At 40.7% G+C, this 19,641-nt stretch overlaps 3 protein-coding genes across 5 annotated transcripts; 1 reads left to right on the forward strand and 2 right to left on the reverse strand.

The window, feature by feature from the left end:
* Positions 1–4,914: 4,914 nt before the first annotated feature.
* On the reverse strand, positions 4,915–8,786 carry LOC111264699 (N-lysine methyltransferase SMYD2). Its single transcript, XM_022840803.2, has 6 exons — positions 8,483–8,786; positions 8,043–8,255; positions 6,215–6,456; positions 5,597–5,839; positions 5,351–5,468; positions 4,915–5,212 (listed from the first exon to the last, which is right to left on the reverse strand). The coding sequence occupies exons 1-6, from the start codon at positions 8,651–8,653 to the stop codon at positions 4,967–4,969; spliced, it is 1,233 nt and encodes a 410-aa protein (XP_022696538.1). The 5' UTR covers positions 8,654–8,786; the 3' UTR covers positions 4,915–4,966.
* Positions 8,787–10,025: 1,239 nt separating this feature from the next.
* Positions 10,026–13,363, forward strand: LOC111264700 (histone-lysine N-methyltransferase SMYD3). Of its 2 annotated transcripts, none has more exons than XM_022840804.2 (6): positions 10,026–10,317; positions 10,756–10,968; positions 11,206–11,447; positions 12,229–12,471; positions 12,794–12,911; positions 13,025–13,363. In XM_022840804.2, the coding sequence occupies exons 1-6, from the start codon at positions 10,051–10,053 to the stop codon at positions 13,289–13,291; spliced, it is 1,350 nt and encodes a 449-aa protein (XP_022696539.1). In that variant the 5' UTR covers positions 10,026–10,050; the 3' UTR covers positions 13,292–13,363. The 2 variants fall into 2 exon arrangements, with proteins under 2 accessions (XP_022696539.1, XP_022696540.1); XM_022840805.2 differs by having other exon boundaries at positions 12,349–12,471.
* A 2,276-nt stretch (positions 13,364–15,639) lies between these two features.
* LOC111264706 (uncharacterized) lies at positions 15,640–19,635 on the reverse strand. Of its 2 annotated transcripts, XM_086970165.1 has the most exons (3): positions 19,396–19,635; positions 18,429–18,591; positions 15,640–18,180 (listed from the first exon to the last, which is right to left on the reverse strand). In XM_086970165.1, exons 2-3 carry the CDS (start codon positions 18,533–18,535, stop codon positions 17,862–17,864), a joined length of 426 nt encoding a protein of 141 aa, XP_086826291.1. In that variant the 5' UTR covers positions 18,536–18,591; positions 19,396–19,635; the 3' UTR covers positions 15,640–17,861. The 2 variants fall into 2 exon arrangements, with proteins under 2 accessions (XP_086826291.1, XP_086826290.1); XM_086970164.1 differs by lacking the exon at positions 19,396–19,635 and having other exon boundaries at positions 18,429–19,384.
* Between the last annotated feature and the right edge of the window lie 6 nt (positions 19,636–19,641).

Here is a 19,641-nt window from a genome sequence, read left to right on the forward strand (position 1 = left end):
AAGAAAGCGTTTCATTTTACCAATTGAACATTAAATTACAACTTAACCGAAATTAATCAGAATTTCATTACCGAAACAATTGCAAGTATAACGAATACATTGGAAAAGCTTTTTTTTTTTTTTTTTTTTTGTTATCATTTGAGTGAAAAAATTGATAATGTGGCGCTAAACAAATCCCCAGAGAAGACAGTTACAGTCTTCCACTGGTTACCAATTGATTCTACACTGACGTCCGTCTTAGATCTCTCAACTAATAATACGTCAATCACAATTTGGCAGCAAACTATTTTTTCAGCTCTCATTACTTATTTTTCTTTATTCATTTGTAAGCGTCTCGTCTGTCAGATCTAACTCATCAGTGTACGCGGTCTAACACGTTGTAGCTGTGCGTACCCCCTTGTGCCCTCCATCGACTCCGCTTAGAATCCCTTCCCTGCTACTTCGTCCTTTTAGACCGTCGTCCTTTCTTTAAACCGATTTGAACAAAAAATGTCACCACCGTTTGGAGTCCAGCTTGGAGGGGGTGAGACGGGAGGAGCAACGGAATTCACAAAGCAAATATCTATGGGCCCTGGGGTGGACCAGACAGCGGGAGGCTTTTTGCTTTCAGCCGATTGAGTGGATTAGCAGATGAGACTTTCATTCGACCCTCGGTTCGTCGAGAGCACGTCCTCCAGTTACTAGTATGTCGTCGTTATCGTCTTTGCACCGGCCAGACCGCCTGATGTTTTCCGATGGGTCTCCCGGCACCGAAGCTGTCTGGGCCCGTCCTCTTGCGCGTACCAGGGATTCTCTTAGCCAACTACTAAACTTAGCATATGTACATCCAGTCGAAAATAGGGTTCCAGAAAAAGGAGTCGTCCAACTTTTAACCACTAGCGCGCCACGCATACTCATCCGATTTAATACACCTTCCTAAATATCGTAGTAATTTACGAATTGTACGCGTAGGCTAAAGGCGAACGAAATTCTGGTGTTGATTTTAAAAAAAATCGTCTAGAGCGAACAGCTATATATATTTGTAGCGTTTTGTCACCGGTAAAATAGCCAGTTGGTCCCCTTGTTTACTTAGATAATTCATAACGTTGTTTTTTCTTTTGCGACAGGCAACGTATCAAGCCAACTGGCACTTCCTGATGCCACTATGCCAGTTTTAAATAATTGGACTAAGTAAATGCTGACGGCGTTAGCCCGTCAGAAGCGTCAACAGTAACTCAGGTGGTAGTTCGTCATACAGATTTTGTTTCGTTTGAACTTACTCACAATAGCGCTTTTCGCTCTGCTTGTAGACTACCAGCTGGTTCCATTCCGAGGGCTTGGTCTTCATGTGCGCGATCGGCAATCGGACTTGCTTCTTCGTGGTTCCTGCCACCATTAGGTAGGGTTAAGTGCAGTGGAAAGCCGATTACGTTAACTGGGTGACTCGTAGCCTGAACGAACTTGTACGAACGCACCACTGCGCACGCGTCCATCTCGTGGGTACCTCACCTGGACGCGCTCTATTTTAGGGTTGATATTACAGCAAAAGCCCTATCCGTGGAATACATCGAATCCTTCAATAATGGCGGATAATAGCAGGAGATGACAACGCCCTTTTTTTTTGTTTTTGTGCCTCTATACAAGAAACATAACGAGGTGTTAGCGCATGCTTGCGTAATGGGCGCAAACTCGTAAAAAGTGTACTTCGTACATGATCATCGAAGAGGTGAGTTGAAAATCGACGCGTATGAGAGGGCAGTAAAATTTCAGGTTTGAAGGATAATTTCGACCTTTTCGAAATTCGACAAACAATTCAGACCAAATCGAAATTTGTGACTTGAGTGTCTTTGTCTCCGTAATCTCCACAAGTGCATCATATAATTAATATCAAAAACTTACTTATGCTGACAGACGCCGAAAACGAATATTTCCGTCATTATCGCACTGAACTTCTCTCAATGCGTTTAGCAAATTTTGTACTAGCGCACACTTCCTTTCTTGAAGAAGTAGGCGTCGTTAGAGAGTCAATGGCCGGAAGTCCTGATTCGAATCTATATAAATAAATGACAGAACAATCGTTCGTATCGATCCATGGTGGAATCTGGCCCACCTTCATTTTCGTGCCTTTAAGACGTTTCATTTTATTCAAGTGACAAACTTCCATTGTTAAGTAAAGTAGCCATCACTCTTCGACTGGACCGTCTACTTGAAAATAATCGTGCCCTCTGAGCCTAGTGTATCTTACATTTTGAAGAGGCTGTAACGTAAGCCTGACTTGAGAACTTCCCGCATAGATTAAGCACAGTGGCCATTATTTTAGCCGCGCCTTCTTCCCGGCCATAATGGTTGGCCATGAGAAACGGGAGTCGGGCGATTACCCTTTCCCATTTTCCTTCATGCCTTCCACAATGATCCTCCTGCGCATAGGCCTCGTCCGAGGGCAACCATGTAAGCAGTCAGAGCCTTGTGGAGCTCCTCTAACTTGAACTTGTTCATGTTGCTTTCCTGTCCCTTTTTGCCAGCTTCCTATACTTTCTCTCTATAATTCTCCTGCTAACTCGACGAAGTTTCTTGCCTGAGCTTCGCGCCCCCCGAAACTTTGCGTTTCCGCTGGGTCTTAAACGCGCGAGTCAGCTTATTTTTTACTGGAACGCTCGCTCAGTTAATCAGCCGCTCGTCCTGGCTTCACTGGTGTCTCGCCTTACCAAGACAAAGAGTCATGGAACAAGATATCGCCGCCGGGCAGCAGCATTTCAGCCATCGTGGTATCCCCGGCGCTGTACATTTTTTAATTAGGAATTAATATTAATGATATTGTTACCAGGCAAAGGAGCCGTATTCGTTAGATTACATTTGGCTAAAGAACAGGCTAGGCACAAAGCGCAGAACAGCCTAAAAGCCTGGTAGGCGGCGAAGGCTGCCAAACTACCGGGAGACGACGTCCGTATTTCTGCAATGAGTTGTACTAGGACTTGAAAAGATTTCCAGCTTGCTCCTGCGCGTACGTTCTCTATGGCGATTGTAAGAAGTGTCCGGCAGCAGGCAGTGGTTGGACGCGTTTTTCAGCGTGAGGTATGGCTCTTCCAGCTAACTTTGTTGTGCAGTTATTCGATAATTGAGATGAAATGTAATTAATTTCTGAAATAACGTATCAATATATCGTGCAGATTCTCTTGATTTACAAAGAGTAACTTTGATACTCTCAATTTTGGGTTTCAGAATTATCGCGAAATGAGCGCGTATGAGAATTCTTCTTACAAATCACAAAAAATCCGTCTGATATCACAGCACATGCAGCAGAGAATCCGCCTCCGGATTCCAAATACGCGTTAGAGCAACATGGAGGAAATCCAAGTGACTCAGGATTCAACTAGTGCAGACTGAACCACAGTGCCATCTACTATAGAGATATATATATCCCAAGTTTATTTTTCATCCCCCACGGATCGTTCTCTTTATCCGCGCAATTCTCGATGACGGAACTTCCAGTATGGATGATTCTACCAACCGTTCGACGAATACATCGCTTCAGGTGGATGGGTTTTTCGGCGCTGCTTTATATACAGTGTCTTTAACATGGATCTACAAAAAGCATATAGCCACTGTAGATGGTAAGTTAAGTGGTACTACTTCGCAGCAAAACTTTAGAACCTGGCTCGAAGCAGGCTGATTGTTTGCCGCGCAATTCAAACCTCAGCGATATGACAGATTTGTCGCATCCAATACCCTCATTTCGCTTGACGATAGAGCTCGCCATTGATCGTCGCTGCTGTTCCGCGTACAGTTCTGAAGAAAAATCGTTCAATGACGCCTTCGTTCCGCAGGCCACACGATACGCATAACTCCTTGTGTGTGAAATCGTTACTCGACACTCACTTGTGGTACTCATTGTCACTCATTGTACAAATGCTTGTAATCGGGTCGATACGACCTGTGTTTCAAGATCATTCACAGGTCGCTGTTGTTGAACACAACTTGTTTGTTGAAATGACACCATGTCGTGCTTCATTATAGTTATAAGTCATCAATGGCTTAATCAATCGCGAACGAGACGTTGCCCGTATTCCGAGCAGAACGTCACCGTAATCAGCATCTAAAAAGCAGGAGAATAACATGTGGCGTTTCATATTTGCAAAGCCCCCAAACTGCTGCCATGTTCATTGACAGGAAAATGTCTCTCGGCCCCTCCTGCTTATTTACGAACACAACAGGATAGGAATGGCGCAGAACAGACGTTGCGCGCACCGTGGCTGTTACTCTGGGCGCAATAAAAGTCTGAGAGACTGTCGTACAATACCTCCTTCCATGGACGGATTATATGAAGGGCGATGGACGAATTCGGGAATGTTAGGACTGAGCCAGTATCCGTCAGAACGTGCCGCAGCAACACACGCTACACCCTTAGAATACAAGACATGAACGTCACAGGAGACACGAATGCGGTCGCAAATAGCTAGTAGAAATGTAAGTCAACATGCTAGATATTTCCTTTGTGACAGGTGGCAGATCTATTGTCTGACACACGAGTCACGAACAAGGCAGCATTGATAACTACTCTATTACTGACGTGGAAAATCTCTTATTTTCATTTATTATAATGAAACTCTGAGACAAAAGCAGGTTATCGATTTCACTAATGAGTAGCATGCGGGGATGTTTTAAGGAACGTGTCACACGCATGACACGTTCCTTATGAACGCATTCAGTATTTCATGTTTGAAGATATTTACGGATTACGGAAAATACCCAGTACCCTGAACGATAAGTTTCTTTTATCGTAGTAATTTATCGTAGCGTGCATGCCAACTTTCACTACGTTTATTACGCCAATGTACTAAGTACGTAAGTTATGCCGCTATTTTTTTTTTTTTCAATTTTTTTCTGATCCTGTTTTATTTTATCTTTTTTAAAGTCAGTTTATCATTAATAATATGATTGTCATGTGCAGTCGCATAGTTTATTTCTCCACATACGTAGCGCTTATGCTTCAATCGAAGTAAGTTCCATCTTTGAACGACTGAAGTGTTTCGGTTATTGAGTGTTTTGACCCGTGAGAAACGGTGAATAATTTTGACGCTAGCTTTGTCCCCTCAACGAAAGTTTCGTAGCATTTATCATTTCTCTTGTTCCAGCCAAGCTTAGCCATAGCAAGACAAAGATTGAATAAAATCGGTTCCATCGATAGAACTGTATTAGCGGAGCGTAAAGCATTAGCTCCATGAGTCAGGCTCGCCTAGAAGAAAAATTATTTTAGCTTCGAGATGACGCCAGAGTATGTACTTGAAATCGTGTTGTAATTACATGTTTTTTTCTACTTATATAAGTGCAACAAGCATAAAGCCGAATGGTCCGTGTTGAAACAAATTATTACCTCTAGAAAGCCCTGCTCGATTGCTTGATTCTGAAGTTGGGTCAATAGCCAGAACAGGGCAAAGTCGTCCGGGATCTTTTCGAAGAACTTTTCCAGTATCGCCATGCCCTCATTATACCTGTAAAATAGACATCGTACTTTATTTGTTTCTTTCTTTTACTAGAAATCTCCCGTGAGATATTTTCGCTCCACCAAGTTACTGAACCGAAATCAAAGCAAAGTCGGTTAAGTTCCTCAACAATTTACCATTCAGATGTCGTTAAAGTCGACTGGTACAGCGCGTCAACTTCGGAACTAGCCTGATCAGCAAGTTCCTTCAACTCCGGATCCTGTTCGACACATCGGGCTTGAGCCACGCATTTTTCGCAGCTGCACACGAAAAAATATGTGTCCAGTGTCATCGAACGCCGTTGATCATACGGCAGCTGGGAAGATAAGTAATGGATCCGTAAGTTCTTAGGGTCATCCAGAGTAAAATCGGTCAATGCCCTGTAATAATTACGCAAATACAGCATCCATAAAGGTGGATGTTAGAACCTTAGGCCGCATCGTATGGCCGATAGATTTTTATACTACAGTTTTGTCTTATTTTTCTATTATGTACTAGCCTTAAAATATTGTTTGTACAAAAATGTTTAATTCAATTTTTGTGCTTTGTAATCCACGCACGCTAGACGACGCTAAAAACAACTGACCTTTTATAGATTAAAACACATCGCTTAGTAGATACAAGAAGGGCTGAAATGACCCATTACTGATAAGGTCAGGTTACCATATTGTAGAAAGAACTGCATTTGGTATTTGACTGTTTAATACTGCCTGTCAGTGTCGTCATTAAGCCTGCGAGAAAAAACCCATTTTAACCTGAGAATAATTCGGCGTCCGTCAAAGAGGTAGGTGTAAGTCTCATCAATCACACACGAATGATCGATAGCTGAAGCCCCTAGGTAAACCACTTGGCCACGGGTTGAGAAAGTCGGCTCGTTATGATTGATCAAACAATATCGGTTGATTCGGCATTTCATAAGCATCTTCAGCACTTGGCTATGGCCCACATCTAACCGACCTTCCAATAGGGCTAACAGCTCTGATGTACGGGCGTTGACCTGCGCGTAGACGCATAGAGCCAAACAACAGGAGGAAAGTTTGTTGTGATGTTTCTGATGCGGAGAAATACCCGTTTACTCTAGCTGATACTTTCATACATTTAATACTTAGTTATGGTAACATGTTTGTTCCTCGTTAAAAGCTTGTTAAAATACAACATGCTTATTTCACAGTAAGCACGTTTGGCGCGGAGGCCGCTGTTCACATAAATGACACTAGCGCTGAAAAGTTACAGATTAATAACGAATGTCAAGAAACACTGTCCTTTAAGGCCTATCAGTTGCTGCTAGAATATGCTCCAAGACAGCACCTTGTGGAGCAACCCATTGCACTACTGCTACAGAAAAGTACACATGCGTGTTTAAGAATAGCGTGGGGCTTTTATTACACTCCTGAACATGCAAGCGTTCAATAATTATTCTTTGCTTTGCTCCTTCGCTCCTTGCCTTGTTCTCAGGTGCCAGGAGTGACTCAACTTCCGGCTCTGGGACTTCTACGGAAACTTTAATGTACACGTGTTGGGCCTCATGACCCCTACCAAATATAGTGTACTACTGGTACTACTTGAAATCCGCAGACAGGATCTAAAGTCATTCAATGTCACCCTATAGCCGTTTATTTCAAGCGACGCCTTAACAGGCTGGGAGCAATAATGTTTGTCACGGAAAGGGTATCGGATGGCATTGAATAGCCAACGGAGGTCCGAAAAAACCAACCACAAAAAGCAAATGGTTCTACCGATCCAAGATCCTCGGCTGAGTGAATTTCTGTATTGAAGAATACGTCCTTTATTAATATTTCATAAAATACAGCAAAACCAAATGCTCACACAAGCTACGCTTTAATTTATTATTATTATTATTATTATCTCTATATAATAATAATAATAATTATTATTATTATTATTATTATTATATTACTCGAATACGTTACGAAGAGTTACTCGAATACGGTTTGGTTAATTCGTCCTGTTAATTCGTGCTTTTAGCAGTTGAAAACGCTACATACATGTAGCGCTGGTCTAGCGCAAGTTTACTGTTTATCAGCTATCACAAAATGTGAAGGAAAGGTCAGAAACCAGACAATACCTAGGCGCCAAAGCGTCGAAACATAATACACGTCCAGGATTCATTTGTTGGTCATTACGACCAACAAATGAATCCTGGACGTGTTGTGTCAACTCGGCTGGTAGATTTAGCTCTCAAAGATCATCAAGTTTAGATCTTTTTTCCAAGTTTCAAAGTGTCAAAGATGATCACGGAAATATATGTTCATGAAGCACTGTGCGTCGTCTTGTATAAGGTTTAACTGGCAACGTTATTCGACATCATGTAGTCTCGAACATATGTGGCCATAACAGCTCTAGTTATGCGTTTCCGCTCACTCCTTTCCGTAGCGAAATTACGGGCGATAACTCCCATTGTTTTGATTACTAACCGTTTCTTATTCCCCGACTTTCCATCGAAAGGCTTGCATCTTAACAGATGAACAAGCTTTTACTTTCGACGCTAATTACACGTAAAAGCTAACTGAGTCAATTGGGCACAACATGATTGATAGCGATGTGGAAAAGCTCTTTGCTTACCTCTTCCAGATCTGTACTATTAAGATCATCGATATGTGACACGAGATCATCCATGGTGCGTTTACTGCCGAAGAAATCCCCAACTGTTGGGTTATCTCTTTCTCTGACGTACTTGTCCAAAGCTCGAATCACCAGTCGCAACTCTTCATCCGGAAGCTCATCGCAATTCAGAAGTATGTTACATTCGAGGTTGTGATCGACCGCATCCTGATTCTGTTATATAAAGACACTGAACTTATAATTCAATTGAGATGTTAAGTTTAATTTCTTGTGTTTAAATTCAACGAACTGTCGACAAACGAAACTGAGGCCTTTCTCCATCGTAAGATACCTCAAATGCCAGTACCTCATATTTTTCTAGAGAAACCTAAGCTATTCACTTTAACCATCACCTCAAACCAAAAAACATTTCCATAATGTTTTTTTCTTCGAAGGATCACCTTGCATTCGTCGTTACAATAGACCAATTTTTCACAACCCGTGCACTTCATCTCGGCATCGGACGCGTAACAGTATGAACATATATAAGCGGCATTTTCTAAATTCACCGCTACGGCGTACGGCAAATCTTCGTGGATGACATCCCCAGCGCGATAGATGTACGGCATCATTAATCGTAGAGAAATGTCAAGTTCGAATTGTTCTACAGGGACCACTTTTCCTTGAAAGGTCGATGAGCTTCGTTATCATTCGGCGTTGGTTCGTTAGGTAAAACTGCTTCCAAGCGATACTTAATACAATGACCGAAAAAATTAGAACAGAACATGCGTACTATTAAATATGGCTACAGTCCTATCAGGACTAGATACCGAAATGCTGTAGTTACATCGCCTGTGGTAGACTTTGCACGCGGGTACTGCATCTGATTATACTTCTTAGACAAGGAACCCTCGATATTTTTCAAGCGCGATAGCTAGACGAGACGTTTGCTTAATTAAATTATTTTATTAAAGCATAATTATTAATGTTCTAATTACACGAATAAACTTAGTTAATCGAAATAAGGTATATTTTCGTAACATCAGGCTATCATGCAAGTGCGACTGCTAAATGTGTTTGTAAAGCTAGCTAGTAAAACTTCATATTGCAAGACGATTTGCAATTGAGAGACCTCCAGCCATTTTTTAGTAACTATTAGTTTAATATCTTCCAATTATGGCCGCACAGGTAGAAATGAAATATGTGAAAGCTTCTTAAGAATTTTTCAACATTTTTCAGCAACTCCTTAATATGCTCCTAAATCTCGAAACCTGCGGTATGACATACTTAAGTTACGTATCGAACCCATACATTGAGACCAAGTTTACAAGGATCCAAATAGTCTGACACATCTCATTCAGTACGATGCTGTTTTTACGGCGAGATTATTTTTCACGGATCACGGATTTATTGACTGTTTTATAATCATGGCTTACTTGTCATATGCTTTTATTACCCTTTGCTTGTGTTCGATTGTAACGCTAATCGGAAACAGCACTACCCTTGACTGTTCGCGATCTATGCCTGCATCCGGAAAAACGGCATTACAGTCACGTTCCCCTTTCATACTATACATACTTGAGCAAAACTTAAATTAAGTTCTTAGCAGACATAAGATTTTGAGCTCATCTATAGACTAGCCTAACATCTCTAGAAATGTTAGAAATACGTGTTACGGGATGAATCAGTGTCCTGTAAAACGTGTGACATGTTTATAACTAGCATTTATAGATACCGACCTCGAGGATACTGACGATGATGCAATTTGTACGACAACGTATACGATAAAATTTGTAGTTACTAGTTAACAATGCTATCATCTCTAAACTTTTGTTGCTTTCCTTCCGCACTGATTTACCTTAGAACAGTTTTTATTCATCAATACGGATTAGTTTAGATAACAATTTGCGAGGTGTGGAAAAATTCACTGGACCTCAAACCACGTCGTCTTGTCGAAATTAAGCAAATTCAGATCTGAAGTTCTTGTGCTAGCAGAATGACGAGCTGGATAAGGTCTCCGTTTTTACGAATGATAACGAATTGGTTTGGAATCTTTGATCGAAAAAAATATCGTTACGAATTATCACAGTGGTGGAATAGGAAGTTTAAAGAGATGCCAGCTGCCCCGACGGGAATTAGCTATCGCCCGGGCGACATAATTTTAGATGAATTGCCGTACGCGGCTTCCGTGAGTTCCGATAGCATATCGTATGTGTGTTCCCTATGTTTTTCCTCGACAGCCACTGAACTATGCGGCGGGTGTCAGAAAGTTGTCTACTGCAGTGAAGAGTGTAAGGTAAATAATAGGCAAAAACGGGACCAGAAAAACACATTGTTGCATTTTGAATCTCCACGTCAAAATCCTAAACGAAACATACCTCACAGCGGAGACTATGCTAGCGACAGAATCCTAGAGTCTGATCATTGTACCACCGTCTAAAATCCCTAAAAATTAAATAAGGTTTGATGCTTCTGGTATGGATCGTTTGTGAATATAGGGCTCCTGCTTTCTGTTTGAACTGGAATTGAATTTTGGTAAAGAACATGCTATGAATGATTTCCGAGTGAATTCAGATGATAGTAAGACGACCATATTTTCTTATCACATTTCAGTCGCCTATAGTGATTTACTCATAAGCAATCTTTCGCCGCTTAGTACATCTTATGCTGGAGTCTCGTACTGAAATTGTTCCTATAAATGCTATTATTATTTGAAACCTTGGTGTCCGATCAGGAATCTGACTACAGGGACCACTACTATGAATGTTGTATTTTACCAGCGGAAGAGGAGCTTCCAGATGAGGAGTTGCGCCTGGTCATTCGGACCATAACAAGATACCTAGCGGAAAAAGGGAACCCCACTGTAGGGGATTTCTTTGGCCGCAAACGCACAATCGATGATTTACTGTCCCACGTCGGTGATCTCAATGAAGAAGAACTTACTTCGGTAAGTTAATTAGATATTCATTTCTTTGTTGATCCTAAGCTTATTCTCATTAATGCCCGCTTGGTCGCGAAACGCCCTAGACCGCCAGACATTTAACAGCAGTTATCTGTCGACAATCGAAATATTTCAAAAGAATATGTACATCTGAATGAATATCGAAACGTATAGTTGTATGTGGCACATAGCCTAAGTAAAAATACGTTGCTTATGGGCCAAGCGCTTGAAATTTTGTTTTAGATCCACTTACGCGTCGACGAGCTAATGACTCTTATTGAAAACCACATAGACATTGACTATGATGTTGCAATGGAGCTGTTGATGAAATGCCGCATAAACAGTTACTGCGTAATGGACCACAACGATCCGAATTTCTACAGTCGGGGGCGCGCTCTTTATCTTGCAGCGTCATCGGTTGATCACACTTGTGAGGATACGGACGAGTACGCTTACATGTTTGACGGGCGCCGCTTTATACTCAGGTAAGTGGGAGAATATCATTGTAGAAGTTCAAAGATCTATTATAAACGCTGCATTGTGGCCGTTCTTTGAAAAGAAATTATAGCTAATGACAGAGAGAGGAAACTTAAAACTGATTGAAAAGTCATCAAGAGGTAAAGATCGAATATCGATAAATCATCAATCATGTTAATCTTTGGCCTTAGATAAGATAAAGCCAGCTATAACAAAAACGAAAAAACGAACATTTGAAGTATTTCATTTATTATAAACAATGCCAAGATTACCGCAGTTTTTAAAAACGAGAGCTACAGTTCAGTACTCTTAGATCTTTCTGAATAGTCGTTTGACGGGTTTTGACGTACGATATATTATTTATCTAAGAAGTAGATAAAGAGTAAAAAAACAAGCCGAATGAGCGTTCGTTTGCAACAAAAAGGTCGGTCTTGAATATTTCGCGCCGCAAATTTTTTTCGTCGAATACGCTAAGGTCATCTCCATCTAATAGGACATTTTCGGAGTAAGACCTTAGTCGAAGGGGCTTTGACGTCGGAGTGGCTGGTCGGTCAATACATCTAATAGATATACTCTCTTTGAACGCGTCCCAATATAAATACGTATGAGTTAGTCGAGCTCGTATTAGCCGAGTACTCGAGTAGTACCTTCGGCCGGCGTCGAGACCCAAGTCGGTTTGAGATACGATTGTGTTAACTGAACGACTGAACTATACTTGGCTTATATAATGAGATAGTGAAGCGTGCCGCGCCAAGTTATAGGAAATTAACCATCAGTTTGGCTCTACAGATCAATGGCAGAATTTACGCTGAAAGATCCGGGTACACTGAAGGTGCAGTATATGCCAACAACGTTGCCGTACGAAAGACGGCGGAAGTTGACGCTTAACAACTACTTCTTCCTTTGTAGTTGCTCACGATGTGTTACCGATGCCCGTCAGCCATTAGAGGAACGTCAGAAAAGGGAATGCGATGAAGAGCTCGCTGCTGAAATTGACACGCTATTCACTGAACAGAAAACAATGCAGGAATGGTAAGCCGGCTCCTGACATCTGTTTTAGCTGTATCTGTCTTTACTATCGTATGTTCTTTTCATTAGGGTACCAATTTGGCTACGGGGATATTTCGAATTACTAGGTTAATTAAATCACTAGGTTAAAGATGTTAAGTGTATTGTCTATGGTATACTCAGAGTTTTAGGAGGATTACCGTTCTCCGCTTTTTCAGGCTCAGCTCTTCCTTTTATTTAACAAACATTGAAACATTACGAAACAGCTTTATAGCAACGGCTAGAGTTTTATCATCGCCATAAGAGACGCGGCTTGTGCAAGTTGTACTCATTTGCTGGTTTTCAGGTACGAAGGTGGAACAGAGGTTTTAAAAAAGTTCGGCGATATTCCCGTGACAGACTTTTACCATTTCTGGGTGCTGACTCGAATGCAGGTTGCTACCCATGAAATAGGCCATCTCGAGGTAGTTTTCTTTTATACGGAAAATTCTAATTGCCGCAGTTACTGAAAAAGATATTTGCAGGAGCGACATAAGTTCTGCTCGCACGAATTAATCTCTCATCATTATTTATGCAGGAGAGCTTGTTGCTTGGCGCTCGTGGTCTTCGAGGAGCCGACAGCGTACTATCAATGGAGCCAATTATGTTCTATATGTGTTCTGCTATGGCTAAATTAGGATGGAACAAAAAAGGTAGTAAAGATTACGAGGCATTCCACAAAGGCTACAGTCTCGCGAAGAAGCTATTTACCGTTACACATGGCAGCAAACATGAAATTTTGACGTTGCTCCAATCGTTCAAACGGGAAACTCCTCCATCAGAGTTGATAGCAGACAAGCGCTGACAAAAACAGTGTTTCAATAATAACAATGTATAGTAATAAGAATAATAACAATAAAGAACATGACTTAAACAACTGGAGTGCACAAAGTTAGCTTGTTATACAACTTGTTTATACTTGACCAACTTAGAGACGTTGCGTAGTTACATATCAAACAATAGCGAATCATTGAAAATCCATTTAGCGTAATCCGCTGAAAACCATCGTCAATTACGTGAAGCTTGTCCTCTTCGAAACCTGGATTTAAGTACAATCCAAAGCTGATGTTTCGACAGCCGTATGTCGAAAGAAAAAAAATTGGACACACCCGAGTCGTAATGTTGTCAGTTAGTATATACTGGTAAATTTTCTTATATTCAACAGCGGTCAGCTTACATTAAGCAAGCTTAACTACTATTAGAGCCTTAGTAACCTGCCAACCAATTGTACGTCATGTTAAAGCCATAGACACGGATGAAAGCAATTGACTGCACGAGAGTAAAGTGAATGTGGATGTTCTTCCAAAGTCGGTAATTAACATTAATGTGACAGCTCGAATTAACGCTTGGACTGAAATCAGGGGTCATAGCATTCACCGAATCTTTTTGACCTATAGCTTCAGCCTTAACCCTATCCAAAACATCCACCTAATGTTCATGCATGACGGTTTTTTAACTAGAGTGTTAAAATCACTCATTGCGTGTTATTATTAGAGTCGCTTCAGGTCGGCGTTGGTGTCATTTGAAGGCTTAGATTTGAAATAACTGAATTTGTTGGAATAGCTTTATTCAGATTTAAGAAACGTTTAAAGATAAGATTTCTACAAAAATTTGCTCAATTTATTACTATAAACCCAGACGCTGGTTAAAACTTTTCTTCGACGATCAATGCGTCATCGGATCAAACGGCTCAAAGATGGTTCTCTTACTTCTTTCCGGAAAATTCCGGAGACTCATATTGCCCAGTCAACTATGGAAAATGATTGCGAAGGTTGAGCAATAACGCCGGGCAACTAAACTCTCACAAGTAGACGGTAGTGAAACAGCGGCTAAAAATAATTGACGGAGAACCATTCACTCCTTCATGTTATCACCAACGTAACAGCGAAGCGACGGAACTGAGCCCTTCTTAAGGCGGTTAATTTCAGGTAATAAAAAGTGGATTATGAATGACAATATGTGCAACGCTTCATTATCTCTGGTAAAACCCGGCCTGATACTAAAGAAGGTGATGCTATGTATCTGGATGTATTAAAAGGAAATCATGTATTGTCAGTTGCTGCCATGTGGCCAAACAATTGATTTTGACATCTACTTTAAAAAGCTAAGAAAATTACAACAAATTTCTGAAAAAATTTACTGACACCAGTGAACGCAAGGGGCGTCGTCTTCCACCATGACCGTGTCAGACCATATGTGACCTGGTGAAAATTATGGGAAATTTTTATACAGTTACCGTTTGGCTCGGATCTTCCTATTAGGCTATCAGCTGTTTCGGTCTCTGCAGGAAAGTTCTATAGCAGAAAAATGGCACCAGGTCATCGATTAAAATGGCGCATGTGTTTCATAATGTTGTTTTGATATATAATAAATACTTGCTTTAATTTTGGCTTGGACAACAACAACGTGCTCAACAACACAATTTTCATAGAGATATGTATCTCTATGGACATTGTGTTGTTTGGCATAGCATCTCACTAGATCGATTATGATCACTCGCTCGTTATGTCATCTGAACTGGAAAAAAAACAGCCTTAAAAGTTTAGAGCATTGCAAAGCTTAGAAGACTAGTTGATTTACCAGGCCCCTAAGGGTCAGCGTTTGTAGCCAGCTGCTGCACTGGATTTGCTATCTTTTTCTATCTACCGCAAACACAACCCTCCTTGAAAGCTTATGAAAGGGCGCGTCTGCTCATAATTTGTGATGGAAATTATGTATGACGATGTACAGGAAACAATGAGGCGGTTTCTTCCGCTTGACTCTTTTCGGCTTTTATACTCCAATCGTTCTCGTGCTGAAAAATTCACCGTCTAGTCATTATAAATGTCTGCTCTCACTTGGAAACGCGGCATCGGTCAACAAAAGCAAGATCTCAGCGACGCGTCAGAAAGAAAGAACACTAATCGGCTTCTTATCGCACGACTATATGTTACCGGCTTCATATGTGCATCGTGGATATGCTCATATTGATCTTGAACAAAGTAACAGGTTTAGCAGGATACACTAGCATTCATTCAGGCATCGTAGGTTCAAATCTACGGTAAAGAAATATCAATAAAATATGACAGCGTAAGATCGCTGTTAACGTAGATCTCAAAAGAAGAACTATCATGTTAGTGTACGGGCCTGCATCACAAAGAATACACAACACTGTTAATTAATATAAATGCGTTTATATATTTATTTATTCGATATAAAATATGACAAAATGGGCGCGACTCATTGAAAAATCAGTACATTAGAAAATATCTTTCTTCTCCTGCCGACTAGAATATAAATTTTCTTTCAATCTCGTTGGTGTTTATGATCATCTTAACGACATTATATTGTGTATGACACCTGTTTCTATAATTGCTATACAGCAGTTACCCCAATTAAAAATATAATGTCGCATCGTATTTTTTCTAATATTAAATATATATATTTATATATAATATATATGGCAATATCAAAATATATTAGTTGTATGATATCCCGATCGTGAGATCTCGTGCGATCCTCCTCAGTAGTTGGAGAAATGTAACGGTTGTGAAGTTTGTATCAAAAACTGAACACTAGTACGTTTATTTAATTTTGTCGTATTCTTCTAGTTTTTTATGCTTCAGAAACAAAAGCGTTACTTTCAAATCACCCTGTATGTATAAAAAGCTTTAATTGGCAACCTGTCCGAAGTATCGCGTTGACTCTTTGTTTCGCACATGAATTTCTGGTACAGTTTCGAAAATTCGCACCATTCGTGACATCAAGTAATAATAATAATAATGATGATGATGGTGGTAATATTTTAGCATCTAATTAGCGGAATGTCATCAGGTAAACAAAAAGTCGCCCGCGTCTTTTTGCAACTATATGGAACATGCCATAATTTCTTGACGACATTTTCCAACGAGGCTGATTGTACATTCAACCATACGGGTTTGCGCTATATATATATATATATATATATATATATATATATATATATATGTCAGAGTTAATATACTGTGATGGTCAGTTTCGCTCAAGCAAGTGACCTCTGTGTGATAATATGACTATATGTTTGTCCTTTCACTTTATAAATATGATATGTCTTTATAATCATCAATGTCAATAAGTGTTTGGTTTACTTTTCCATAGTGGTCTCCTATATATATATATATAATATGTGTATATATAAATGAATGGCTTTGAGATACATCTGTGAATTCCACACGACAGCTACTACAGCCAAACGAAATGGAATTCTCACCGCTAGCATCTGCTTTCTTATTGTATCGTGGCGGAGAGCACGGCAAGTTCTTGCCATCAATGTAAACCCGTCACATTAGAGTTACAGGTTGAGATTAAGTTACAGTCGTAATAGCTCTTCAGACAAAGTACGTGTGAACTTGTTCGCACCGGAATCAATCGACTAGATTCGTTTTCGAACACGAAGTCAAAACCCGACATAGATATGTTGAGGCCTGACAATCAATGTCCTTCTTCATGAATATATTCTCTTCAATTTGTTGTTGATTACCTATATAAACAGCACTGGCTGAGCAAATGCACGGCATCTTCTGTGTGAAGTTAATGAAAATATATGATATAAATTGTAAAGTTACAATCTGTTTATCTCTGTGTCCGTCTTGCACAACGAAAAACACTGATGTTCTTGTAGACGGATCTCGTCCTGAATTCGTTCCTTTTCACCGGGCATTTACGAAACATCTCACTCTTCAGATACATCATTCTCAATCGTCTTCCAACAAAAACTTTGTTTGTTCTTTATGCTCTCGCCGATGTAAATTATATCGTTTTTGCTTCGAAGAGTATATGTACGTAGATACGCTTTACTGAAAACTAATATGGAAATCTGTGTATTCTACCTCGTTGAATCTGATCTGCAAAGAACTGCCATGGTACTGCACCGAGAACTTCTCTCGACTGGTTTCCTGTAAGATCCGATCTTAGCGTTGTTGACTGACAACGAGAAACAAAATCCAGAGTCGGAAACATTAGATATACAACATGTCCTTTGCCTCCACACCTTTAAGTTGTGTTTGCCACTCAACATAATATTATCTCAATCAGTCTTTTTGTGTTACGGTCTAAGGTCGAAGGCTGTCAACAATATTCAACACCTGTTGAAAACAGTACCAGGCTTCTTACGATCGATGATATAACAAGGGGTATTGAGCTCTTTCCAAAACGGACTGATACAACATGTGTGAGGTGTGTAAATAATTTGTGATTCTTTTCATGTAGTACGTAGTTGGTCTCGCTTCGGTTTGTGCTACTGTGGAAATACAGTTATCGAACAAACTCGGCCCAACCATTGAGAAAACACCTAGCCCTGTCCGTAGAAAACAGAGGCCAAATGACTTGGGTTGAACAATATCGTTTACGAGATCAGATTAAATAGTGTCATTCAGATGCATTGACATGTGAACAAGGTCGGCTCCTGGAACGTTCGATGTGTACTCGCACATTGAGCAGCTGAATTCAGTTTGTAGGAGGCTTTTTCGCGCCGCTTGAGCTGCGGCTCCGAGAAGGGACGCACGCTCTCGGGGTAGTGACCCGGGGTCGTTCAAGTAGTATGGCTTGCCAACGTGTATTCGTCGTATGTGTCGTCGCCAATTAGGCTTCTGGGAGCACCGGAACGAGCAGTATGGACATGCAAACGGTCGTTCGCCGGTATGTTTTCGCACGTGGTCAGTAACGACATTTTTGTATCTGCGGTGCATAAACAGTTAATGGAAACGGTCAATCAGGCCTCTGCGACGACAAGCTTTACAGAATGTCTTCGAAGTATAAATATTATGAGCACAGTTATCGTAAGCTGGTATTTTATATGTATGTCTTTGTTGTATCCATGAGGACCGAAGCATTTAGTGCCATGAGGCTGTTGCTAGGAAAACGCATGCTCTTATACAGCCCAGAAGCTATATATGTAATCCTGGAATAAATGTAGAATCACAAACCGAGTTTCGTAGCCGCATACGTCGCAGACGTAGACGCGTTCGCCGTCTGCGCGTTTCACTACGGTAAAGGGTTGCTTCTCCGATGAGGCCACGAGACTGCCAAGCATCTCTGCTGGATTCACGTTCTCGCCATAACCGTCATAATCACCATCGACACCAGAGTCTACACCGGAGTTAGCCGATCAGACAGAAACACAGACACACACAAACACACACAGACACACGCACACACACAGAGCCGGAGTCGCGATTAGAGTGCCGTTACACCACACCACAGTGGTGGTTAGCGGCCCCGTCATGTTACGACAAGTGATCCCGTTGACCAGGAAACAATTTTCCCGGATTATAGGAACACACGGGCAGTAAAATATTTAAAAAAATCGTTATAATAGTTGTTGTTGCTGTATTGTTAGAGACACTGTCGCAATGGGCGTAGTTCCAAAGTGGAAGGGCATAATTAAGCAGACAAGTATAAAATGGCACTATATATATATATATATATATATAGATGAGAGCTTGGCGCAAATATCCTACGAGCAGGGGTTATTGATAGCAACTTTCCATTAAAAAAATTAGCATGCAATAAGGGACTTCACTTTGTAAGGAGCTGGCAGAAGCAATTCAGCGCCATGCTACGCATTTGCATGCTACGTTTAAGTAACTCTAAAAAAATGTATTGTTATGGTCGTATAATTATATGAAGGAGTATTAAATACAACAAGCACCACCGTATACACAGAGCGGTTTTATATGTTGTATTAACATGAATATACAGTACAAATGTACACACTCACACGCATGATGATGAAATTGGTTAATAACAGCAAAGAAAAGGAGGCACGATGGCCTTCGGCAAGTCGCTAGGCATCGAAAGAGGTTAGATACCAATTTTATGGTTGAAAATTCGACGAGAATCGCCCGTTTTTTTTACATTGCACAAATTGCCTACGGTTAGTACGTCACCTACATGAAGATAACTATTAGTGTTGCAACAACACATAATCCCCTGCTCAATTGGAATCGAGTCGAATTTGCATGAACCTTTCCGGGACTATCACCATCGCCTGGAAGGACAAGAAAGCTATTAGCTTTGCTCTCACATACATATACTATACAGATATATGTCCACGTACGTCAGCGGCGTGGAGGATAATATCCACTAGCTTGCAGATATGTATAGTATTGTTGGCTTTCGAGATAGCAATGAAACAGG

This window comes from Varroa jacobsoni, unplaced genomic scaffold, assembly GCF_002532875.2.
Source record: "Varroa jacobsoni isolate VJ856 unplaced genomic scaffold, vjacob_1.0 scaffold_887, whole genome shotgun sequence".
NCBI classification, from domain to species: domain Eukaryota; kingdom Metazoa; phylum Arthropoda; class Arachnida; order Mesostigmata; family Varroidae; genus Varroa; species Varroa jacobsoni.